The sequence below is a fragment of the Ascaphus truei genome, chromosome 4, assembly GCF_040206685.1.
Source record: "Ascaphus truei isolate aAscTru1 chromosome 4, aAscTru1.hap1, whole genome shotgun sequence".
In the NCBI taxonomy this organism is placed as follows: domain Eukaryota; kingdom Metazoa; phylum Chordata; class Amphibia; order Anura; family Ascaphidae; genus Ascaphus; species Ascaphus truei.
Genome location: NC_134486.1, coordinates 297,306,691 through 297,333,565, shown reverse-complemented (window position 1 = coordinate 297,333,565; position 26,875 = coordinate 297,306,691). Strand labels below are relative to the sequence as shown.

At 43.9% G+C, this 26,875-nt stretch overlaps 1 protein-coding gene across 3 annotated transcripts in view; it reads left to right on the top strand.

Annotated features, from left to right (window-relative positions):
- The window catches only part of ROS1 (ROS proto-oncogene 1, receptor tyrosine kinase), a 184,461-nt gene that overhangs the window by 84,851 nt on the left and 72,735 nt on the right, over nucleotides 1-26,875 (top strand). For 2 of the 3 annotated variants that reach the window (XM_075597729.1, XM_075597731.1), the window contains exons 20-25: nucleotides 11,172-11,434; nucleotides 14,978-15,041; nucleotides 18,622-18,824; nucleotides 20,967-21,178; nucleotides 23,605-23,894; nucleotides 25,175-25,354. In XM_075597729.1, coding sequence (XP_075453844.1) covers nucleotides 11,172-11,434; nucleotides 14,978-15,041; nucleotides 18,622-18,824; nucleotides 20,967-21,178; nucleotides 23,605-23,894; nucleotides 25,175-25,354 — 1,212 coding nt within the window. The remainder of the gene's footprint in view (nucleotides 1-11,171; nucleotides 11,435-14,977; nucleotides 15,042-18,621; nucleotides 18,825-20,966; nucleotides 21,179-23,604; nucleotides 23,895-25,174; nucleotides 25,355-26,875) is intronic. The other variant, XM_075597730.1, reaches the window with a different exon arrangement.

The following is a 26,875-nucleotide window of genomic DNA, read 5'->3' as shown; positions in this document are numbered from 1 at the left end:
TAGTGTTTTTTGGGGCACAGGACTGGTACCACAGGCCAACGGGGACCTCCGGACACCTGCGGGAACAACCCGAGGGCCCCCATACACCCACGGGACCACCCGAGGACCACCCGACACCTTTGGGGACCACCAAGGGAGCCCTATAGGGTTCCCGGACACTCGTGGGGACACCTGGAGGCCCCCAGACCTCCATGGGGACCAACCGAAGGCCCCCGGACACCGCTGGGCACCACCCGTGGACACCCACTGTCCTCTTGTAGTAATGCTGTGCAAAAAAAACTAAACAATGCTTTTATTCATGGCTCAATCTCTTTTGCGCCAGCCTTTAGCTGGTAAAAAGAAATTGTGAGCTTTTACAGTACTATTCACTTATCCCTGCTTTGTGAATCACGCTGACTGGCAAAAAACGCTGCGTGCCTTTTTTTGCCTGATCGTATAACTTTTTTTATCACGGACTGTGTTTTGGTGAAAAAATGCCTTTTAAGCGCGATACTGCAGTGTTATCAGTGCTTTGTGAATTGCGCCGCACGCAATATTGCACTAGGAAGGCATTTATTTAACTTAAAAACACTTAGCACTGCTTTGTGCATAGCCCCCCAAGTGTCTGGAAAGGTTACCTAGGACAGCATTACATGAGCCAGCAATGTATTATAGCTCCTCTAAGAGTGTGCGCTTTGATATTTTATGTAAAACATAACAGTTTATAGTTTTTAAATCTATGGTTATTGCTGACTCATTTCTGCTTTTTTACAGACTTGTGCAAAGCAGACAATTTTCCAGCTTAAAAACAAATTTGTGAAGCCATGGTAGCTTTGGCTATTCTACTGCCCCCTGTTATGTAAGCCCGGATAGATGCAGGCTATAACAGACTGTCACCTTGGGGTTTCCCCTCCTCCAGCAGCCTTTCTGAGTGACAGGGTGTTGTGGGTGGAACTGGGTCTGCATACAGCCAGTAATGGTGCAGACCTAGCGCCCTCCCCCACCTGTGCCTTAGGGAGGAAGCATGTAAAGTTAGTCAGTCCAGGTTCACTCTTCAGAGGGTAGAGACCTATGCCTCCAGCCCGTTATGGGCTTCGGAAGAGTTAAGGCACCTGGCCGGCCCTCCTGCCTACCAGTGTGGCTAAGGGCCATCCTAAGACCTGGATCCTGCTATTAACATCATGCATCCACTGTAACAAGAACTGCAGTGGCTGCACCAATAAAGGATCCAATTTTATATACCCCTGCCTGAGTCTACAGTCTATTGGGTTGGGTATGTTCAGAGGACTGTCACAGGAGGGACTGTCTCCCGAACTCTGGAGCCTACTGTGACTGGAGGCGCAGCACCATGAGAAGAACTGCCTGAAACCGCCTAAAGCCTGTCCTGTTTCCCCACAACATTGCGGAAGCTCAGCCTCTCCTGAACCATACAGGTATCTAGCACACACACACACGTAGTAGCCGCCTCATCTCCCATAGGGTGGGGGAAACTGCGCTACACTTGAATGGGGTTTCATCTTTAACATTGAACAAATGGAACATAAGCCATGATTTTCTAATGAAAACCCACTAGGGGGCGTGCTGGAACAATGAGATACTGTCCTCCTTAGAAACAGACCTGTTTAGAGATGTGGACAATACATCTTTACAGCCTGCTTGTTTTACATGTTACTCTCGTCTTAATGGTACAGATTCACTTAGCAATACACATGGAAATGAAGATGTAAAAAATTAATGTACAAGTAGATAGCTAAGTCCCAACTTTTTTGCTAATTTTTTAACTCTCACGTACCCATCAATGAGGAGCATTACAGACATCATTTAATTTTTTTAATAAATCAGTTCTGTAGTTTTAGATAATACTTACTGCATTTATTTTTCTAGTTTTCCAACTCTTAATGCCATTTTTTATGCGTTTTTTTTTTATAACTTTGGTTTTATTGGGTGAGATACATCTTACATGGTAACACCATCCATTGTCTACAAATATATCACCATATTTAAATCCTTCATTTTTTTTTATATAAACCTTCCAAAAATGTGACAAACTAGACTCACAGGACGAACCAGGGGGGGGGGGGGGGAGACACGCCCATTAACTAATGGAGCCGGACGAGGGAGGGAGGGGAGAGGAAGGGAGGGGGGGGGGGGGTGAGGGGTGGGAATGCTCGATGCGTGATCCGATGATCCTCTACCCGACGGGCTTCGTGTTTATGCTTTAAATTGAATTAGGCCGCTCGCACCGGTGGCCTTGATCTTTTTGCTCGCACTGCGACCCCTCCGAACTTCTCCGACTCCTTGTATCTCTTGTGGCCTGAATCCCTCTGCTACTTTGGGCTTGCGGTCTCTAAGTTGTCAGGGATCCCTTTCATTATCGGAGAATGCATTTGTCGGTAATCATTGCAAAATGGTGGTGATATCTATTCCCGGGATGTCTGTCTGTGCCAACCAAGGCTCCCAGACTTTTAGAAAATTTGAGCCGGTGTCATTGACCAAACTCGTCAACTGTTTCATCCGGCACACAAACCAAATTCTGTTTCTGATCTTTGGGAGAATTGGAATCTCTGCTTGTTTCCATACTGCTGCGATCTCGCATCTGGTGGCGGTGGCCAGGTGTGCGATTAATTTGTGTGTGGCGTTTGATAGCCCCTTGATTCGTCTACCCAATAGGAATAGCCACGGGTCTAAGGGGATCTCCACTTCTAGCAGTCTTTGAAGCCAATCTTTAATTTCCTCCCAAATCGGGATCACCTTTGTACAAGACCACAGCATATGGAATAAGTCTGCTCTCTCCCCGCACTGTTTGGGGCAGAGCGGGGAGTAGCCTTTGACAAATTTGGATAATTTAGCGGGTGTATAATACCACCGCATCAGGACTTTATATGCATTCTCCTTTAATGTGGTGCAGATGGAACTTTTGGCTGCCATCTGCAGGATCCTATCCCAGTCCTCGTCCTCTAATATCTCGCCTAGGTCCGCCTCCCACTGTCTCATGTATGGAAGTTTGGGTTGGTCGTCCGTCTTCGGGCATACCACTTCCCTGTACATTCTAGATGTTAGTCCCCTTGTGTCCGTGTCTCTTGAACAGAGCTGCTCAAAATTTGTTCTCCGGGGCCGAATTGGGGCTTCGTTGTAGAAGGCCCTGATCTGGAGGTATCTAAAAAATTCTGTGTTGGGTAAATTTTTCTCCTCTTTAATGTGATTGAATGTTTTTACGTGTAACCTGCCCTCCAGATCCTTTAAACGGAGATATCCTGCCTGGATCCATTTTGAAAAAATCGCACTATCCACCCCTGGAGCAAAGTTTGGGTTCCCCCAAATGGGAGTCATCAGAGAGTGTAGGGACGTGAGATGGCATTTGAGCTTAACTGCGTCCCAGACCTTCAAGGAGTTAGCCATAGTCCGTAGAGGTGTCTGCATAACGGCCCGACTTTTTTGGGGCAGCCAAATCAGATTCTTAATCTCTATTGGTGAGCAACATTCTTTTTCTAATGCTACCCACCTACGAAGCTTCGGATCGGTGTGCCATTGCACTAACTGGCACAATTGCGCTGCTTTGTAGTAGGCGAACAGACATGGCACCCCCAACCCTCCTCTCAAGGTCGGCCTCCTCAAGATTGCTCTGTTAATTCGTGGGTTTTTCTTATTCCAGATAAATTTTGTTATCAGGGACTGCAGCGAGAGGATATCTTCTCTGATCAGGGGGATCGGGAGGGCCTGGAAAAGGTACAGAACTCGTGGCAGGAGATTCATCTTTACGCTGTGAATGCGGCCTATCCACGAGATACTGCACTCCGCCCATCTCTTGAGATCCTCACGGAGAGTCCGAAACAACCTGGGATAATTCGCTTTATATAAAGCCTGGTATTCTTTTGTAATGTACACCCCTAAATATTTTATCATAGAGGGTTGCCATTTAAAATTGAAATTGAGATCAATCAGTTTTTCTACTGGTTTGGGCAAATTGATATTGAGGGCTTCCGATTTGGCCTGATTAATTTTGAACCCAGAAATTTGTCTAAAGGTCCCCAGGGTTGAGAAGACACTGGGCAGGGAGGTGAGAGGTTGTGACAATGTCAGGATCACATCATCAGCGTAGAGCGCCACTTTGTGTGATTGCCCTTTTACAGTTAGTCACGTAATGTCCGGGTTATTTCTAATATGTGCCGCCAAGGGTTCCACGCATAGGGCGAACAACAAGGGGGACAACGGGCATCCCTGTCGGGTACCGCTCTTAATTGGAAAATGCTCAGAGGAGAAACCCTGATGCCGCACCCTTGCCGCTGGCCCCTCGTAGAGTGCCATAATGGCCTCCAAGAGGCGTCCCTCAAAGCCGAATGCACCAAGCGTTTTCCTCAAATAGGGCCAATCGATTCTATCGAAGGCTTTTTCAGCGTCCAGACTTAATACCATTGACTGGATGTTTTGTTTTTGTGCCAAATCTATCAGATCTATTATTCGTCTGGTATTGTCTGCCGCTTGCCTTCCTCCGATGAACCCTACCTGATCTGGGTGAACTAACCTGGGAAGGACGATACCCACTCTGTTAGCTATTAATTTGGAGAAAATTTTGACATCCGTGTTAATCAATGAGATGGGCCGGTAGCTCTTGCAGTCTGCCGGGTCCTTTCCAGGTTTGTGGATCAGGGAGATTGACGCCTGAAGCATTTGGGCTGGGAACGAGGCCCCATGTAGTATAGAGTTAAATAGCTTCAATAGGTGTGGGGCTAAAATTTTCAGGTATTTTTTATAGTATAAGTTGGAGAAGCCATCTGGCCCGGGCGCCTTGGCGGGTTTAAGAGACTTTACAACTTCCGTTAACTCTTCTAAAGAGAAGTCCAACTGTAACGCTTCTTTCTCCACCCTGCTCAGTGTCGGCAATTTGGCCTCTTTTAAGAATTCCCCGAGATTATCCCTCGTCTTTTGATTGTGTATGACCTTACCTCCATCGTACAGTGTCTCGTAGTAGTTTTTAAACTCCGTTACGATCCTCTCAGGATTGGACGTAAGGTCTCCCCCTTGTGTGCGTATAGTTTGTATATGGAAATTTGGAATTTTGTTTCTCAGTTTGTTTGCTAATAGGGTGCCCGGCTTGTTCGCCTTCTCAAAGTACCTACGTCTGGACCAGCTCATTTCCTTTTCTGCCTGGGAGGCTAGCTTGATGTTCAATTGCTGTTTGGTCTCTGCTAATGCCCGCAGGGTGTCCGTGGTTCTATATACTTTATGCGCCTTTGATAGGGTCGCCAGCTTGTCTTGTAGGACTTTTATCTGTTTCTCCTGATCCCTCCTGCGCCTAGCAGCTAGGCACATGAGGGAGCCTCTGAGAGTTGCCTTATGGGCCTCCCATAGGGTAGTGTCGGACGAGACACTCCCGACGTTCTCAGAGAAGAATTCTGTAATCCTGTCCCCTATCTTTCTCTGTATGTCTGGGATTTTTAGCAACAACTCATTAAGCCTCCAGTTTGCTCCAGGTCTGTCTAGTAAATTTAAAGAGCACCGCAGCTCAATGGGTGCGTGGTCAGACCACGAAATATCGTGGATCCCTGAATGGGAGACCACCGGGACCAATCTATTGGATACAAGGAAGTAGTCCAGCCGGCTGTATCGGTTGTGGGGGTGGGAGAAAAAGGTGTAGTCTCTACTTCTGGGATGCTGTTCCCGCCAGATGTCCACTAATTGACAGTTTTTTAACCCTTGTGTGATTTGTTGGATATCCATTTTAGGGGGGGCTTCCGTAGGTGTGCATCGATCTAACTTGTGATTTAGGGTCCTGTTAAGGTCTCCCGCTATTATCAACTTTCCCTTTGCTTCCCTGTGGAGCTTTTGGAAGAAAAGGGAAAAGAAATCCGCTGAGGCTTCACATGGTGCATAGACCGACGCTAACGTAAGCGGATTCCCTTGTAGTGACCCCACTAAGATTAAGAATCTGCCATCTCTGTCTGCCAATTTCTTCTCAACTATAAAATCTAATCTATTGTGAATGGCTATTGCTACACCTCTCTTTTTCACTTGGGCGGATGCTAGATGTACTACCCTGAAGTCTTTGTCCAAGAACTTTGGAAAACTGTCTCTAGAGAAGTGCGTCTCCTGGAGAAAAAGGAGATCGGCTCTGAGACGTTTGTAGTCTCTCAAAGCCAGCTTGCGCTTTGCTGGGCCATTGAAACCCTTAACATTATGAGATATACACCTGACCTCATTACTCATAGTGTTTTATTGGTGACCTGATTCTGTCGGTGATTTCCTGAGCCATTCTGAGCCCTCTGGCAGGTGTGCGGATCCCAATTTCAGCATCTTTATTTCCGGCGCAGCTTTTCATCTGCGTCTTGTTGGGTGGATAGGGTGTGTGGGGAGGGAAAGTGGAACAGAGGGGAAAAACATTAGGGGAAATTACATTCAAATCAAAACACATATACATATATACATTTACATATAGGACATAGGAACCAGGACTTCCCTGTCCTGCGTGCCCTATCCTTGCCTTTCGGATCGGGGACCTGGTGAGTCCGAGACCCTGCCCCCCTCCCCCTCTCCGAAGGACTTTAGGTGGTTCTGGGGGGCCCTCCCCCATCGCCTCCTTATTTAGGCTTATGCTGACTCCGGGGTAGACCAACTGGTTCCCACCTCGTGTCCGCGCTTTTCTTACACCCTAGGTGTTGAATGGGGTTATATCCCCTTAACTGTATAACTTGGAATGTCGGAACCTTAAATTGCCTAACAATCTAATATTGTTTTACTCCCTGGCAAATCGCCTCCTGCCTTGCTCTCTCTCTATTACCCTAACTCTGTTCTTCAAACTCTAGACCGACTCCACTTGACCCTGATCCGCCCTAACTGTGCTACCTTTTTCCTATTCGCCTACTGTCCCCACCCTGTGTCTGTCTATCCCTGACCCTCAGCCGCCCCCTCTTTACTCACCTTGCGCCTCCGCAATCTATATCTTGCTCCTGTCTCTATGATCTAAACCTCTATATTATCTTGTCTTTCCCGCCTCTTCCTCATTCTGTCTTCCCCCAACGCTAATTAACTTTCACCTTCCTCTTCCCTTCTCCCTCATCTCCCCTTCCTTATTCCCTTGTCCTGTCCATAGCTTACCTCCCTTATACCCTCTCATCCGTCTCCGGCTAACACTATATTTATATCTCTACATATTTCCCTCTTATCTGCTAACTGTCTCCCCTTTCTTGCGTTGTCCATGGCCCAGAGTACTCCGATATGAGCCGGTTCTGTGTGGGAGACCCTCGCGGTTTCAAAGCGTCCTTAAGTCTCCTCCTGTACGGTGTCTCTGTATGTTGATGTCATCTATCTCTTTTGCCACCTCCAAGATGGCGTCCGTCGCTGTACATCCGCTCGGAGCTGCTAGCTGATTTCCTGTTTCCTTTTCCGGTCGCCATCTTGGGAGCTGCTCTGCCACGAGGAGGTAGTTCGCGCTTCTTCTTCCCGCCTTTGGATTTCTTCCGCCTTCTGCGCCTCACGCTGGATCTCACCACACTCCGGCCTCGTCGCCATCTTTTGCTGCGTGAAGGTAAGTCCCCAGGGATTTTCTTACAGGGTTTAAGCCTTCATCTTGTCCACTGTGGATTGGCCATCCTCTGTTCCAGGGCGGATTTGTTCCACGGGCTGCAGCTGTTGCCTTGCAGATTTTTGAGGAAACCTGGGGTGGACAGGTCAGGAGCGGATGCGGGTCTGGGGGAACCTGGGCTGTTGAATGGCCGTTTTATTTGTAGTTATTTCCCCCCCCCCCCCAACCAGGTTGGGAATCCCGGGAGGTAGGTAGATGCCAGGCAGTGGCCCTATGTATAGTTTTAATAACTTGATAACTATGGATATGCGCAACCGTGCGCTTGTATAGAGACAACGGAGCTGTATTTCAGCGGTGTTTGCCTTTTGTCTGAGGGGAACCAGGCCCTCCACTCCACTCCGGCTCCGGCTCCTCCACTGCTGATGCCGGGGCATCTCTGAGGCCCAATTTTATTAGGAACTCCGGGCCCTCTGCGGGGTCTTTCATGTGGAATGACCTCCCGTTCCTGGTTACTTGTAACCCGAACGGAAAGGTCCATCTGTACCTAACATTTTGCTCTCGGAGGACCTTTGTAACGGGGAACAGGTTGTGGCGCCTGAGAAGAGTGGCTGGGGACAGATCCTGGAAGACCAGCATTCTATTCCCCTCAAATTCCACGGACGTCAGGGGCCTTGTGTGTCTTAAGATGGCTTCTTTTGTGGTGAAGTAATGCAGCCTAATAATAATGTCCCGGGGCCGGTCATTTTGTATTGGGCGCGCTCTGAGGGCTCTATGGCACCTGTCCAGTGCTAGGGCATCTTTATTTAAATCGGGGAGAAGGGACTCAATCCAGCGGGTGATGTAGTCATTGCAGTCCTCTATCTCCTCTGATACCCCTCGGATCCGAAGATTATTCCTTCTATCTCTGTTCTCCGAATCTTCCTGCCTCTCCCGCAGCTCGTCAATTTGCTTCTGCAGGTCCCCGGTTTATTTGTCCGTCTTTTTTATTACTTTAATAGTCTGGTCCACCTTTCTTTCTAGATCATCTGTCCTGGTGCCCAGCTTCCCCACCTCCCGTTTAACTTCCTTTATATCTGCTTGTAGGAGTGATTTGAGGTCGTTATATAACCTCTCAAAATCACATCTCCTAACCGGTAAGAGTGCTTGGTCTCTGGTGCAATCTTCCTCACCTTCCATTTCATTGTCCGTGTTAGGGTTTGAAGCTGGCGCCATTTCTTCTCGGCTCCCGCTTGTGCTGGCGTTGCCAAAGAAGTTCCTCGCATCGGCCGGTTTCGGTTTTTTTTGGGACACCGGTTTCTTTGGTGCCATCCTGGGATGTTAAGACAGGCTGCCTGTATTGTTTGTTGTAGATTACTTTATTTTCTGGGTGTTTTTATGTTATCTTATGTTTCGCGCGGCACGGAGCTAGAAACCTATGCTGCCATCTCCTTGTCCGTCGCGCATGCGCCTCCTTTTTTTTTTTTTTTTATGCGTTTTAATGTACTGCACATCCTTTGGATGCTATAGCAGGCTCTGGCAAACCTCTTTTTGAGCCCTGTCCTATACCCAGCAGTGCAAGAGCTTTGGCAACAAATTATCACAAACAGGAAAGTGCTGCAGTGTTCCCAGCAGGAGACTGTACCTGAGGTGAAAGCTGTAACAATTTGTAACCCTTAGTAATCTCAGGTTATATTGTAGTTGTTGCATTCCACTGACTGCAGAATAGATCAGCGGTGCGCAAACTTGGGGGCGCCCCCCTAAGGGGGTGCAGTATTTTTCTGGGGGGGTGCAGGCAGTTGCAGAGACCCCGCGCTCTACCCCTGAGGCATTTAAATTAAATGCCGGGGGACCGCGCAAAGTCTCTGCAACTTCAACTTACCGGGATTCAGCCGGCTTTTGGTCACGTCGCCATGATGCCACGGGGTCATGTGACGTGACGCGCCGTCATGGAAACACGCGTCCAATGCTGCTGCGGGGGTCACGTGATGTCACGTGACCCTCTGCGTCATTTAACACCAGGTCACTGGGGAGGGGGGGTGAGCTCTGGAGCCGGCACACGGGGGCGCAGCAAAAAACCTTTGCGCGCCCCTGGAATAGATCATAGTCAGCCATAAAGTGAACCCAGGGAGCCGGATCTTCGCTGATCGATCAGTAGGTAATTACATTTTCTTAAAGGTTATCAAACGCTACAAATTAAAAAACAAAAAATAAAATAAAAAAATGCAACCAGGAATGAATATTTACATAGCCAATTTACCTGAACATTTCTACAAAATTACTAAACCAAGTTACAATAATCAAAATATAAATTGAAAAAAAATGTATAGAATACATAATTTTGGGAAATAAGTGAGAGTGTAGCTTCTAATTGATGTACAAAATTAATTACTTATTCCTGAGATAAGATCTAAGGACATGCAGTAGCTGTCATTGCATCTAAATCAAGCACAAGTTACAACAGGAAGTATTCAGTGGAGGATTCTCCATGCTAAATGTAGTGCTATTCTTGGCCAGGATTAAAGTATTAATATGATTCTCATTTTTCTTGCGAGCACCACAGATGCAAAAATAATATAACCTTGACCATTTTTGTATTGTGTGTAATCATCTTCTAGCTTTTATCAGATGTTTGACACCTTTCAACATAAACTCTAAAATCTGCTGCGAGTTAGTTACTTGCAGTGTAATGCTACCCACAGCTTGCCTCGTTTTAATCCACTGGCTTTTAACCATATTGACTTTGGAACCCTCATACTATTGTCCTAAACACAATTGCTTTAGATGGGTTCAACTATATATATATAGAGACATACGTTACCGTTCCAAGGTCTGGTAAAGCAAGAGACAGCACTCAATTGTAGAAAACTTCACAAAGTGTATTGGTGAAAATAGTGGTACATCAAGAAACCCAACGTTTCGGTCCTCCAAAATGGGACCTTCCTCAGGGGGATACAAGGGTATCCTTGATAAAGGTCCTGTTCCTAGGACCGAAATGTTGGTGTATGTGCTATTCTTATACAATTCTTTTTGCTAACAAGTGTGCTGTCTCTTCCTTGCTGTGCCTACTCTTGATTCCCTGGACTCTCTGGTCTGCCTGGTAAGGAGCCGTTGATTATATACAGTGTTCGACAAACCTATACATTTGCTCGCCCCGGGCGAGTGGATTTAACCCCCAGGCGAGTAAATATTGGCCCAAGCAGCACACGTTTGGTACTAGGTGGCGAGTAGATTTTTTTGTGTAGCGAGTAGATTTTTCGGTGATTTGTCAACCACTGATTATATATATATATAATTGTTGTAACATATATTCTCATGGATAAACACCACAATATATTTTTAATTGTTACAATAAAAAATATGGAAAAATAATTTTGAGAAGTATTTGTCCATCATTACTACATTTTTCTCATGGAACCTTTGGTAACCTCCTGTGGAGCTACTGGTTTAGTCCATTACCCGTGACAAAGGTCCATCTCTTCACCTATGTTTTCTGATGTCCTCCCTGTTGCACGTGCTGTGATGGTACAGTAGTATAAGTAAGGAAGAGTCACAGGACAAGGCACAGGAAATCTGTGAACAATATTCTATATTTTGCTTTTGTTAGAAAATACCCAAAATGAACACTTTCATGTTATGCTACAAAGGGAAATAGAAAAAAAGAAGATTTTTGAGCTATTTCTGTTCTTACCCACAGTTCCCTCCCCACCTTTGAACCCAAGGATATTTCTTCTGCGTAACAGCAGTGCATTTGACAAAGAGAATATTGGGGTGGAATTGAGATGGGATAGTCCAAAGATGAGCAATGGTGCTTTGATAAAGTTTACCATCTCCTATAGAGTAATTAATGAAAGTCTCTTTAATGAAACACTTTCCATGTGGACCACACTCGATACAACGGTGCCAGCGAGATCTTTCCAACTTTATGATTTGAGTCCTGGACTTGTTCTACAGTTTCAGGTAAGATTTATTCTGTATCATTACATCTAAACCATCTATAACCAATTTTGCTCCAAAATTGTCTAGATTTTATGGGGCCTTTTCATTAAAGGATAAGACAACAGTACTGTATGTAGCGGTAACAACTAATTCAATATGAATTATCTATGAAAAATAGAAAGTTTGAATGATGTCTTCATGCCAAAATTGTTCTGTTTGTGGTGATATGTCAGAGAGCAAGAAAGATATATACGCATTACTAAATTATTCGCCGTATTTCCTTACATAATACTGATGATAGTTAATCTACTCAACTCCTGGTGAGGACCAAATGGCATCAGATCTCTGAAACAGTCCACGTATGAATAAGAAATAATTATGGGGACTAGGCTTGGTGCTAGGTGGTAATTTCTCCCAAAATGGAAAAGTGATGCAAAGAAAATCCATGAGCCCTTGATCTCAATTAAAAAATGTACATTGTACTTTTATTTAAACATTTCTTTATTGACTGGCTGCACAATCACACAAAGAAGTAAAGAAAATATTGTATACATGTGATTGACAAGACAATACATTATTATTATTAACGTTTATTTGTAAAGCGCCAACATATTCTGCAGCATGGTACAATGGGTGATATCTAGGGTGCCCAGATTTACAAAAGTAAAAACTGGGACACTTTAAAAAAAATATTTATAAAACAAATGACATCAACAGCTCTTTATGTCTGCTTTATGTCTCCCCGCCCTTCTCACACACAGCCTATTCTCTCCCCCTTTTGCCCCCATCCCTCCATTCTCGTTCCATTCTCCCCATTCGTCTCTCTCCCCCATTCTCTGTGTCTCTCTCTCCCCCATTCTCTGTGTCTCTCTCCACCATTCTCTGTGTCTCTCTCTCTCCCCCATTCTCTGTCTCTCTCTCTCCCCCATTCTATGTGTCTCTCTCTCTCACCCATTCTATGTGTCTCTCTCTCCCCCCCATTCTCTGTCTCTCTCTCTCTCCCCCATTCTCTGTGTCTCTCTCTCCCCCATTCTCTGTGTCTCTCTCTCTCTCCCCCATTCTCTGTGTCTCTCTCTCCCCCATTCTCTGTGTGTCCCTCTCCCCTCCATTCCATGTCTCTCTCTCCCCCAGTTTCTGTGTGTCTCCCTCTCTCCCATTCTCTGTGTCTCTCTCTCTCCCATTCTCTGTATCTCCCTCTCACTCCCCATGCTGTGTGTGTCTCTCTCTCCCCATGCTGCGTGTGTCTCTCTCTCCCCATGCTGTGTGTCTCTCTCCCCATGCTGTGTGTCTCTCTCCCCATGCTGTGTGTATCTCCCCATGCTGTGTCTCTCTCTCCATGCTGTGTCTCTTTCCCCATGCTGTGTGTCTCTCTCCCCATGCTGTGTGTCTCTCTCCCCCCATGCTGTGTGTGTGTCTCTCCCCATGCTGTGTGTGTGTCTCTCCCCATGCTGTGTGTGTGTCTCTCTCCCCATGCTGTGGTTCTCTCTCTCCCCATGATGTGTGTGTCTCTCTCTCCCCTTGCTGTGTGTTTCTTTCTCTCTACCCATGCTGCGTGTGAGTGTCTCTCCCCATGCTGTGTGTGTCTCTCTCTCCCCATGTTGTGTGTCTCTCTCCCACCATGCTGTGTGTCTCTCTCTCCCCATGCTGCGTGAGTGTGTCTCTCCCCATGCTGCATGAGCGTGTCTCTCCCTATGCTGTGTGCGTGTCTCACTCTCTCCCCATGCTGTGTGTGTCATTCTTTCCCCATGCTGTGTGTGTCTCTCTCTCTCCCCATGCTGTGTGTCTCTCCCCTTGCTGTGTGTGTGTCTCTCTCTCCCTGTGCTGTGTGTGTCTCTCTCTCCCCCCATGCTGTCTCTCTCTCCCCATGCTGTGTGTGTCTCTCACTTCATTCTGTGTTTCTGTCCCCCTATAGTGAGTGAGTGTGTGTGTCCCTACCTGTCACTGTGGAACGTGGAGGGGGGAAGCCATCATGAGCCCTAGTAGCAGACACCGGAAGTTCTCACTGCAGGGGCTGCGCATACACTTACCTTGCCCCCATGCTGTGCAGCTCAGACTCGGCTACTACTCTCCTCTCTGTCAGCATTCACTGCTCTCCTCCTGCTCCCCTCCCTGCATTCTTTTTCTCTGCTGCCCCCCCTGCTCTGATGGTCAAATCCGGGACAGCCACAAAAAAACGGTACATTTTAAAGAATATCGGGCAGCCGGGACAGACATTAAAAAACCAGGACTGTAAAAAAAAAAGAATTAACGAGGTGATGCTTATGGAAAAGCTCACAGCCTACCTAAAGCAAAAAACGAATCCATTCTACAATGTTTGGGAACCTTGGTTGACACTATAGGAAAGGACCCCCCCACCCCCTCCTATCAAAGTAGGAACCCTCCCACAGGGGAATAACAGCTCTAACAACTGAGAGGCGGTCTGCCCAGGGAAAAACACATTATCCCCCCCCCCATCCCCTCCCCCCCCTCGTTCTCTGTCATCTTCTCTCTACTTTGGAACTGTACTAAGCTTCCCCCTCTCTGGGAAGCCCAACCTTTTGGGCAATTTGCCTTGCCCCTCTTCCACAAAAACTTGAAAATGGTGTAATGTATTGGGATGTAAACAAGGATATTTGTATGACTGTAATTGTATAATCACCCAATAAAAATATTTGAAAAAAAAAAAAAAAAAACAGGATTGTCCCGGCTAATCCGGGACATCTGGTCACCCTAGTGATATCAATGACATAAATTGAATGATGTACTGAATAAGGACAAACCAGCGCAAACAGATACAGAAGTTAATGAGGGCCCTGCTCGTGAGATCTTACACTCTACAGGGAATAAATGGCAATGTTGGAACAAAAGGTAAAGTGGCTGCTCATTGTCTGACGAGTATGCCTCAGGATGGAGTATGGTCCAGCCACACAGCTATTCAAATTAAAGTTTGGGGATGTGGATGTTAGGGGGTGTTAGATATTGGGGAGTTTGGTTCAGCTGCACAGCTGGGACCAATAGGTTTGAGAGTGGCGAGTGGATGTTAGGGGTATGTCAAATAGGTGGGTTTTCAGGGAGTTTTTAAATGTCTGAAAGCTGGTGGAGAGTCTGATGGTGCGTGGTAGGGAATTCCAGAGAGAGGGGGCAGCACGGGAGAAGTCTTGTAGGCTGGAGTGAGAAGAGGTAACAAGGCAGGATTATATTACATATGACATTTAAGGATATATTTGGGGATAGTAAAGCCACACAATAAATGTATCAATACATGTAAAGTGCAGAGTTTAAAGTATTTAATAGGGGAAAAACACAAAAAACTATTCTGGAAAAAAAAAGATAATATTTTAGAAATCATAGTATAATAATTAATAGGTAGTTCTAATGAGGAGAAGAAATAGAGGGGAAAAAGGGGGGAGAGACTAGTGAAATATCTTATTATAATATAAACAAAGATATTAAAGGAAGAATAATGTGGCACAGAGCAACAGATAAATGAATCAGAAGCAGCTGTGGAGGAATAATAATAATAATAATGTAGGAATCATCAAGGTTTTATCATTGCAAACAACATTATTATGTCTTTTCTTGCAGGTGAAAGCCTCCACTTCTGCAGGATCAGGGCAGTTCTCAGACACAGCAGAGGCAAACATATTAGGTACCAGAAATATTATTCTTGTAGCCGAGTCCCCCTACCCTGCCTCCGGTGCAGGGGAGCTGTCAAATGGTTGGCCAGAGCTCCGCGCGATCGGGAGTGTGGGGGCGGCCATTTTGGTAAATCGCGCATGCGCAATGCTGCGAGGCGCGTATGCGCAGTGTGAGGAGTGCGGCAGCCATCTTAGGACGGCTCCGCAGACACAGCCGCGGGACTACAAGTCCCAGAATCCCTAGAGGGAGGGACTGCAGTACATGGGATTGTACCAGCCAATGGGATGCGAGCACTGTGACGGGCAGGATATCATCCACCCACGGAAAGCCCACGAGAGAGTCTGGATGGAGGAGCCAAAGAAGAAGATAGTATCTTAGCTTCGTCATTTAGGTTGAGACGCTGACATCTGTTGTATATAAGTATTTTTTATTTCCTTTTATCTTGGGTGTGCATTGAGTATTTACATATTTTCAACACTTGAGCACCGGGTGACGTTTCTTGCTCTTAGAGGAGAGAGCTGCCAGCTGATGCAGATGCCGGGTAAGTCCTGCGTGGGGGTGGCGTTGCGCCTCCGGGTCTGGGACAGCTGGGAGAGTTATCCCAGCTCTCCCCTTCCAGCGGCTGTGGGACCCCAGAGCGGTGCAATGTTCGTGGTTACATTTTTGTTTACGTGATCCGCATATAACGTGATCATATGCATTGGACCCCAAGCACCGCGCTATAATGGGGTTCAGCTGTATTTCCACATCATAGGGTTGCCAGGTGCCCGTATTGAACCGGACTGTCTTGTATTTCGACAGTGTGTCCAGTAAAATACCTGACCGGCTTGGGGGTGCGCAGGATATCCCCGAGCAGAGAGAGCATGACTTGCTAGGGGGCTGGGCAACTTCCTCTACCCTGATTGGCTACTGCTGGGAGGTGTCAGGAGTCTGAGGGTGGGGCCAAGGAGTGGAGGAAACTGCGTGCAGCGTGTCGAGCACGTCACACCTTTCACCATTTTGTCCAGTATTTTTGGAGAAGGCACCTGGCAAATCTAATTTTGGAGTGGCCTCGGCTAGCTTTTAAATGGTGTAACATTGTCCTTTTTCACTTATGACGGTTAAAAATCATCCTGATGTACTTGCAAATGGGTCTATTTTAATTAAATAATGCTATTGGAAAAAAGAACGTTTATATCTTATAGCTGCGTACGGTATATTTCAATTGCTGTGGCAGGAGTAGCATATTAGTACACAGTTTGTATTAGGTAGAGAAGATGGTATTTCAGGACAACTTCAAACAGGCCTATTCATTTTTCATTCTGAGGTAAGAACCAGCAGAATTTGAAGCTGTTTCTCTGCTCAGGTGGCATCTCTTAGCCTATTCCTGATAATTTCTTGAGACTCCTGTGTGGTTTATTCTTTAATCCCCCATACTTCTAAATTGAGAGTTTCTACCCCAGAATAATACATTATGAAGGCGTTTCTTAGCATAAAAAGAGTATCATAAAACTCCTGGCCAGCTACCATATTTGCCAGCTTTGCCTTCATTAAATTATTTGATGATTGAAATGGGAAACGCGCTATCATTTTGTTTGCATCTGCACGGCGCAGAATTTGAGGAATTCTTCTTGTTTAAAAAAACAAAAAAACACCTTTAAAAAACTTTTTTTTAAGCATATTGAGGGCACAAACATTTATAAGAGTAGAAGAGGGAGTTGCCATGTTGTCACTCTGGTTATGGTGATGTTATTTATGGTACAGGTTCTAGGGATCAAAGTCATGCATGGGATTACACATAATTTTTAGAGATGACAGAAAGATACAAAGTAACTAAATTGTCTAAGTGAACAGCAATATAAACACCCCCACTCTGCCTATTACCATATATAGGGGTGCACTAGGGTAAATGGAGTCAAATGAAGAAGGAAGAAGTGGAGTGCTAGCCGCAAAGCTTGCGCTTCCTCTCCCCCAAAGTACCTCTTAAAGTGGTTATATTAAAGTGATATTAAAGTGATACTAAAGAGTAATAGATACTCAAAACCCCTAATAAGTATATGGTATATGTGTACTATATTAAAACCAAATATTTATTAAACTCAAACAATAAAATAAAGCGGTGTATAAAACAAATGCACATACAAACATAAATGGTGTAGTTTATAGTATAAAACACCTAAGAGGTATTATGCCCCTCTTAAAATATAACCTCCATCATAGCTAAACAGTCCCTAAGAAGAGGTGGCTGTTTAGGGGGAGTAATAGTAAGTTCTCACTTCTGACTTGGTACTTGTCAATGAGTTTTACTTGAGAGCTACTAATTGGAGGTATGTATGGGCATACATTGAGTGTGACAAGCGTCCTAGAGGTGTCTATCATACATACATATATATATATATATATATATATATATATATATATGGACATAAACTAAAAGTGCTGTTACAAATTTTTTTTACACACATAGGAGAGTGCACTTTAAGGGGTACTTTGGTAGAGAGGCTAGCACTCCACTTCGTCCTTCTTCATTTAACTAAATTGTCTGGCATAATATATACCTCTAATACTGCTGTCACAAAATAGTCCCTGGCTGTTACAGGCTGAATGACATCTCAGCAGGTGATCGTTATACAGATGGCAGATATAATGGCAGATCACAGGGTTAAACCATGATGTTCATTACTTGGTATGATATACTTAATTATTTTATTGATACTGTATTTATGCTTTTGTCAATATATAAAAAACACACCTTAGATAAAATCGTTTACAGTTTTTCTTAATTGGGGTGTAGTTTGCCTTTAAAGCAGCGAGCCCACCAGAAGCCCATATGATTTTAAGGGCCGGATACATTAAACTCCCAGTACACAAAATATGGTCTTTATTACCGCAATTTTACGTTGGTATTCATCAACATGACGGTAATAATTTACCGAGTGTGATATTCGGGCCAAACTCGCAATATGAGAATTAACGTGACCATTAATAATAATACGTTAACCGCATTGCGATAATATTTCTATTTTATTCTAAGTTTTAATTCACTTTTACATACTTTTCACTTGTTTCGGCGTATTGATATCCTAATAAACATTTATTATTTCCATTTTAACAGGTTAGACATCCTGTCGCTATATAGCCATGCCTTTTGTGGGTGATTGCAATCAGTTAGGCTCCTCTAAGGATTACTATATCCTCCCTACTATTCATTATTGTTGCACCATGAGTGCGTGCTAAAAAGGGACTTATGTGACCTCGGTCAACATCTTTTTGCATTCTATGTTAATTTTCCCTATGCACCTGGTGCTTACTTTAGATTATTTGTGTGGTATTGAGCGTTATCATCACCTTTATTTTATCATAGATATCTGTAATATTTATTATTTATAGAAGCCTAAGATCTAAATAACAGTAACACATTTGATGCTCATGGTTACCAAGGTATACCACAGATACCAGAGGGGTTAATAATAATAACATTTAAAAAATGCCCTACCTAATCCCGTTGGCCACATTAGTGGGTAGTAAATGCATTGCCATACAGTGCTTTACTAACAGCTAAGGTAACCAAGGGGCCATTTTGTGTCAGTTACGTGTCTCACTTTTCTCAGATATCCGTCCAGCTCCTGCCATAATCAGTGTTTCTTTGAGATTGATGACATTTATTGACACAGACAGAAAGGAAGAAATGTGGAATTTTTCAGCAGAGGAAAATATAAATGTGTTTTGCTACACAGCCTACGATGAAACGGTGTACTACACACTCAATGATTTGCTATACTGCAGAGACTTGATAAAGCATTTTACAGTTCAGGTACTTGTTTGAGTTGCTCATGCAAAGGCACCATAATACTGTGGATGCAATTAGCACAAGAGTTCATCATATAATACAGTTTACTAACGAAGACATGCACTAGACTAATTGGAAATAATAAGAATTTGTCATTGCTCAATATGTTGAAAACAAAAAGCACAGAGCGCACAGAGGTTGAAGAATTACTTAAAATATGTAATACGAATAGCATGTATCTACTTACATATAGTAAATCTGTTATCCAGGGAGATCTTTAAGTGATGAAGTCCATGCTCCCCCGTCCGTGAGTAGAAGGGAGGCAACGCCGAGCTCAAGACAGTCTATCCCGCGCGCTGGGATCGAATGATGTCTCCATTTTGATCTTCTGCTTCCAGGTACAGTGCAGTACAGTGCAGCCCGTGTGCTGTTGTGTTCACGACTCCCAAACTACAGTCTCTCTCTCTCTCGACAACTGGCAATTAGCCAAGGGGCTGATCTGCATGAAACGTTCACAGTGCTCTTACCACAACATGTTTTGCAGACTAATCTGCTTCGTCAGGCGGTAGTTGCAAGCACCCACATCAGCTTTAATATACCATCTCACACAGGTATGTTGGATCTAATACAATTTTTTGCAGGTAATTGGGTCTATAGACCTCAAAGAGAACCCCAAATAGAAATGTCAAAGATTTCTATATAGATCAATGGCAAAGTGTAATTTTACCATCATTGTAATACAAATCATATGCAATGTGGACAACCTAGTGAGAGGTGAAGTAATACCGTAACCATTAATCCCCTTACAACAATTGGTACTAGTGTTGATACACAAAAAACTAAAACAGAAAACTCCCTATTTTATTACCCAATTTAATAGTTCACATGCACTAATTAGAAAGGTACTATCCCGGCACTGGCATATTTTACATATGGATCCCATTCTCAATAAAGTTTCTCTCCACCAAACCCCCTGTAGTTTTTAGAAAATCACAAACAATCAAAACCATTTTTGTACGAAGTCTTCTTAAAGGTACCAACAAAATCCAGAAAAAGGATTTAAGAGATACCTTGGGTATAGTTGGTAATTACAAATGTAATAGACGCAAAATCGTATGTTTGGGAGACGTGCACTCAACAGAACACGGGCTGCACTGTACCCGCAAGCAGCAGAGCAGGATGGAGACATCTTTCGATCCCAGCGCGCGTTGCCTCCCTTCTACTCACGTACGGGGTAGCATGGACTTCCCCACTTGAAGATCTCCCTGGATAACAGATTTACTATATGTACTGTAAGTTGATACTTGCTATTTGTATTACTTAAAATATATTATTCAGCCTCGGTCCGTTCTGTGCTTTTTGTTTTCTCTGTCCGATCTACCTGTGGAGTAATCTCTCGGTGGATCTGCAGTGCAGGAGGGGAAAACAAACTCCTTCCTTTTGCTGCTCCTGTACATGGAGATCTCCACGTACAGGAGCAGCAAAAGGAAGAGTTGGCTTACACCTGAGACTGTAGGAAGCATGAGCGTAGATCAATAACCCCCTTTCTCTCAATATGTTGGCTCTATATATTGATGCCCTGGTAAAAAAAAAAACTGGTGTTAAATGTGTCAGTTATTAACATTATTAACCTTTCTTATTTTGCTACAAAATATGGGACTTTTGCGGTATTCCTTAGTACAGGCAAACACCAAAACATAAGTGTGTCAGACACTATGGATCCTGGATTATCAAGTACAAACTCGATGATGTTTACAACTGTTCTGGTCAAGAATAAGACAGAGAGAAACAGTGTATAGTCGAGCAAAATGATAAAGTGAGAGTGAGGTAATGTTGGGCTATTTCTTTAGTTGTCTGCATCAAATATATAAAGTGTTTGATACACTTAACTCAAGTTAATTAAGTAGCTAGCACTTGGCAGTTTACCGCACAGCCCCTTCGGCATTGTGCAAGCAAAAGGCTCATTGGGTAGCTACTACGTCATAGGCTCCCTGGCATGCCAGGCCTCATGACGGGATAGCTACGTCATGTATATTTCATATTGTCCACAGGAACTCTACAACTACACCCCATGTATAATATTATTCAGTTTCACCATATTAATAGTGGTAATTGATTACAACAATGGGATCTGTATGTGTTTACCCTGCTGTGTATTCTTTTCAGCTTTTAAGGGATGAACGTCTCTCTCACGCCAACAGCCTGACAACTGACTGGATTGCAAGGCACCTATATGTCACCGTAAAATCACCACAGAATGGCACTCAACTTTTTGTCATTGACCTGGAGAAAAAGGAAAAAGCTCTCAAGATTATCAACACTCTTCAAATATCAGTGAATTCTTGCATAGAAGCAAGCTCAGTGTACTCACTGCTCAGGTACATTCTCTAGTCTCATGTCATTTTAAATACTGGATGGTTCCAATTGTTATAATGAATTTGTAATCTGATCATGAAAAAGGGTTAACTTGATACATGGAAATGTTAAAGTATATAGGACAAAACACTAAACTGTGTGGGTCATTGAAAAGCTACAATGCAATCACAGTTCAGGGCATCTGTTTGGTGGAATTAATCCTATGATGTTAGAACAACAAGTATTAGGGGTCCAAATTCATCGAGAAGAAATGACTTACCCCATTCATGTGACTTTGACTTGCTCATTTGGGTCTCTGGACCATGAAAATATTATTCTGTTATAAGATTTCTTTAATTAAAGGATAAAACGACAATGGTATTCTTGCTGGGCAATATACTGGTATTATAATAATATAGTAATAAAAAAATGTTAAGTCAATGCTGACATTTTATTTTCTCTGGCAGTATTGCTCTAACATTCATGTTTTAGGGACATTGATGCTTCTGTACCCATCAATGAGGCTCATGACATGCTTCTCCTCTATCCTCCTTACCCACCGCACTGATGCAAAAGACAAAATTGCACCTGGAGAGAAGTTGGGAGGAGAAGTGTGTATTGCAGCTAAGTGACACACGGCTTAATATATAGAATGGCCGTGTGGGATTCTGCCGGTTCGCAGGACTAAAATTTCACAAGTTCGCCGTACCGGTGCTTAATTCTCTTACCTTCATTCACGTGTCCGGGCAGCGGGCGGCGTCTGACAGCATCTCCCTGCATCTATTTCCCTTCAAATCCTCTCAATATGGCCGCGTGGCGTCAAAAGCTGCCGCGTTGCCACGCCATGGAACGCCACGGGACGTAACTGCATCACATGACGTCTGTTGTTATGGCAACAAGACGCTACGTGACATCACAACGTTACGTGACGTCGCCTTGTCATGGCAGCGTGGCGCAATGTGACATCACGCAGCTATTTTGAGAGGGGCAACAGATGCCGGGAGATGCTGTTAAACGCCGCCCGCCGCCCTGGTAAGAACCATTTGTAAAAATGTTTTAATCCCACCACTGAGTATGGCAGCTTCAAAGAAGGCAGAAGTTACTGACAATAGAAAAAGGAATGGAGGCATTCCTCCAGCATAGATCTCTTTCCAGGTGTTCTTCTTCATCCCATCTGAGATGTTTAGAGATTGAGGGAAGTAAGGCTGTTTTATACATTTCAAAATATAATGCTTTTAAAAACAATAATTATTTATTTTTAACATGTATTATGAAAAATGTGATCAAATTGAGAAAATTATGATTTCTACAGTTTTGATGGTGTATAGGTTTTTTATGCTTTCTGTAGAACAGATATTTTTTGGAATATTGAATTATCATTATAGCAATACATCTCTTAATATTCTTACTGTGTGATTTTTTTTTGGCCCATTCTTAAGTAGTAATTCTATACACTTCGAATCAGCCATTCGTGCCTTTTTTGGACAAAAATCCCCACTGACTTCAATGGGGATTTTTGGACAAAGACGCCCCAGTTGGCCGCTTCGCCAGATATAGAATAAGCCCCCAGTCATTGACCTTGACAAGGGGGTTCATGAGGTGTCTCCAAGGCATAGGCAACATTTTTTTTAATAGATCCCAGGCAGTATATTGAGTTCCTGAGCCCATGTGGGCACTGCCCACTTTGTTAAAACCCCAAACTGCTCCTTAACATGGGTGGTATAGATGTCAAGAACAGCAGGAGCTTTCAAAGTTGCTCAGCACAGTGGCATGGCATTGTGGGGTGTGACTTTGGAAGCTCCCGCAGTAATTGACAGCTAGTATAGTGCCCATGCGGTCTGCTCACACTGAGATGCAGTTTGGGGCCTTATTAAGCATTTGTTTTGCCCTAATGGGCTCAGCACACTGTGCTGCCTGAAATCGGGCAAACACTTTTGTTTTGTTAGCCATAGTCTGATGAGTAGGCACCAAAATATATTAATTAGGGGTTCGCAGAACACATATTTTTCTCGCTGGCGGTGCACAATGTCTAAAAGTTTGGGAACCACTGGATTATTTTCCGTTTTTAAATCTTTTAAGAAATTTGTAAGGCAAAAAACATAGACTTTTCGTTTTTAAGGCGAACGCCCTTAAAACTCAACTATTGTTGCCAAAAAAAAATCTCCATTTCAGCAAATGTTGAGGTTAAGATTGCTCTCTGACTAAGATATTTAAGATTGTTTTTTTTTTCTCTTAAAATGTATTTTTACGGCTCTTTGTCAGCTGCAAATGTCATCATTTATAATGCTTCACACATTTACTGCCATGTTAGTTGAATATTGACTGTCTGATCTGCTTAACAAAATTATACTTCATTTTCTATTTTATGCCACTAAAACCACAAAAGTTGTAGGATATGTGTTTCTGGTTTTGCAGCTGTTATTTATTTAAAGTACTTTATTTCTTGCAGCCACTTATACTGGATAGAATCTTGGGACATGGGCAATGCAATTTCATACTATGATATTGTAAATGATACAGTAAATCATGTTTTGGGGCACAAGAGTAAAGCGCATGCAATACAGACAAGCAGTTGTAATTGCTTTGTGAAGCACTCGGAATTAGGAGCAGCAATGACTTTGGATACCACCGATAACAGGAACTCTTACATCTATTTCTTAAATAATGGATCAGATGTCTGGGCCTCTGATCTGGAAGGATGCCAGTGTTGGAAAGTAATTACTATACCGTTGCTTTCTGGTAAGTTTTAGGAAATCTTTTTTTTTTTAACATCATGTTCACAAAATATCCCTTGCCCTCCTGCTCTCTCACTATTAAGAGCATACGCCTTGCCTCTGGAACTTTGTACTAAGTTACTTTTGTGAATACAATGGCTATAAGCCCTATTACATTTTTTTTTTACAAAACCTAAACAAATATGACATTTGGAAATTGCTTGATGTCCCCTAATATGAAGCTAAAGTCACCTCATGCAGGATTGTACCTACCTTACTATTGATTTATTTAGTGATAACATTATAGATGTCAGATCTTTCTTTACAAAATAGCATCACACCTATTTTTCTCCGTTGAAACACGACATTGCCATTAGCTTAATTTAGTCCCATGTGGGACATTTCTACTAACCAAGTATAGTACAGTTATTAAATGGACCCTTCGCTTCACTCTTGCTCACTCACTGGTGTTCTTACTGCTGCCCATGCCACGTCTAGTTATTCTAACACACCTCATTCACATTCATGCCATTATATAGTCTCTCTCCCTTACTCAATAAGGCTAAAGTACAGTTAATGATGCATTAACGTCCACTCATTTGCATGCAAGATAACATACAGTACTGTATATGCCATAATGTCTTCCTGATTCCCCTATTTACTATAATCCCGCCCACCTCATTTCACCTCCAGACGTAATACTCTTTTTTTTTTTTTTACACTTTCTACTCTACTATGGATCTATTTCTTGCATTTTCTCACTTTATCAGTGAATTCTGAAGATAACCATGGATGATAATATGATTATATAGCATAATGACAAGCAAGGTTTAGTATAATGTGGCCTTTCATTAGTGTACTTGTTAACGTCCCGCTATGGGGCTGAGGCGCTGGATTTTTCAGCTGACAGCCAAACTGTTTTTCAGAGCGCTGTCGGCTGAAAACATCCAATCAGCGCGGAGCAGCGTCAACGTCACGGCACCGTGACGTCGGCGCCGTAACGTTGACGTCGGTGCGTCGCGGGCGATTGGCCCAGCGACGTCACTGCCTCGCCTCCCTCAGTCTCCCCCCACCTCCCGATCGGCATGGGTATGGGCAAATCGCGCAGATTTCAGCAGGCGAGCCTCAGCGTCAGCGCGCCTCAGCCCTGCTACCCCCTCTATGGCCCCACACTTAGTGATGGCCTTGAGAGGCCAAGTTTTGAGTTTTGTTTCATGTCCTGGAGATGTAATCAGCACTTGATCTCTGCAGTATATTTTGATTTCTCCACAACCTTCTTCAATTGCTGTGATTATTTTTCCCTAGGAGGTACAATAGTTACGAGCTTGGCTGTGGATGACTTCTTCATATATTGGAGCACTACAGACAAAGAAAATGCAACAGTTTATCAAGCAAGTAAATATAGTAACATTCCCACTGTGCTAGAGAAGAAAGAAGGACACATCAGAGTTATTGCGTACAGCGCCTCTTTGCAGCCTTTTCCAGGTAAAAACATCCGCTAAGTATTTACATAATAATTTTTTTGCATCTATATTGAACTGTACATGTTTCCATGTATCCAGTTCTATTAACATTAAATATGCAAATCCACCATTCTTTCAAGAAATATTATTTGCGTGCTACTGCTAACATGTATTATTTGTCTTAACTCTGTGCCCAGGACATACTTGAAAACGAGAGGTAACTCTCAATGTATTACTTCCTGGTAAAATATTTTATAAATAAATAAATAAAAAATAAATCAACAGATATTTAACCTTATCAGGCAGAGATACTCTACATCACTAGGTAAGTACAGTGGTTGAAGTAATGTGCTGACATTTACACTTCTAGTAACAGTTTGCACCTAGTCGCTTCACTAAATCACTGTCACAGTAAGGCTGGGGCCATGGTACCGCAGAACGTGCGGAGGCGTCGCACGCTGAGCGAACAGACTTCCTTAAGGCAGTGTTTGCGTCCATGTGGCGTGCGGGCGCGCGGGAGGGGGAGCACGTTGCATAAGAAATCAGTTCAAACTGATTTCTTGGAGCGATAGGCCGGTCATGTAAGCGGTTCACCCAATGAGGGAGAACCAGCTCGGTGACGCCCCTAGGAACGCCCCCACGGCCCATCCACCAACCAGGGAAAGCACCCGCTTACCTCACAGCCTTCGCGCGGGCGACGGCACCATGGCCCCAACCTTAATCTGCAGATCGGATTGGAAAAGGCTGTCTTTTTGAGGATTTCAAGCTGTTACATTTGTGCCTGCTGCTGTGAGAGGGGCTGCTGAGAAGGGTAGTTAGCCTCATAATTGAGAGTATACGGTGCTGCGTAACAAGCTGCTGGTGTTCGCCTTGTCACTGGGCAGAAGTAGTTACTTGATACCAGGCCCCTTACATTTTTGTAGCACCTGTGATGGTTGAACTATTTCCAAGAGCTACAAGAGCCCTATTTACAGGAGTTGATTTTCCTTAACCCCTTCTGTGCCCTACCGGACGTCATAAAAAGTACATCCTTTTGCTAGTTTCTTAGGGGCTGTTCATGATAGGAGCACAGATTGCGGACTACACAAAAGGGACGGACCCTCCTCTTTTCCTTTACTTCCGGGCCTGCTTCCGGAACTCAGAAGAGAGGCCACGTGACTGCTCAGAAGAGAGGTCATGTGACTTCTCAGAAGAGAGGTCATGTGACTTCTCAGAAGAGAGGTCACGTCACCGCCCAGAAGAGAGGTCACGAGAGCCAACAGTGCTGCAGGGTCTGAGGCCACGGAGGTGGCAGGACCCTCGGGCACTCAAGGAGTTAAGTGCCATAGGGCCCTGTAATGCCTTGTGGGGCACATAAAGAGGAATGCCACTAATGGTGAAATCTTTCATTTTATGGTATGCGACTAAAAGAACATATGTAAATATTTTTTTTCTTGTAACAATGAAAATGCACATTGCAGTATTTCACTTCAAGGAAGTAACATTTATTTGAGGAAGGCAATTACTATTATCAACTTGTTGACAGAGTATTTTGTTTTTGTAA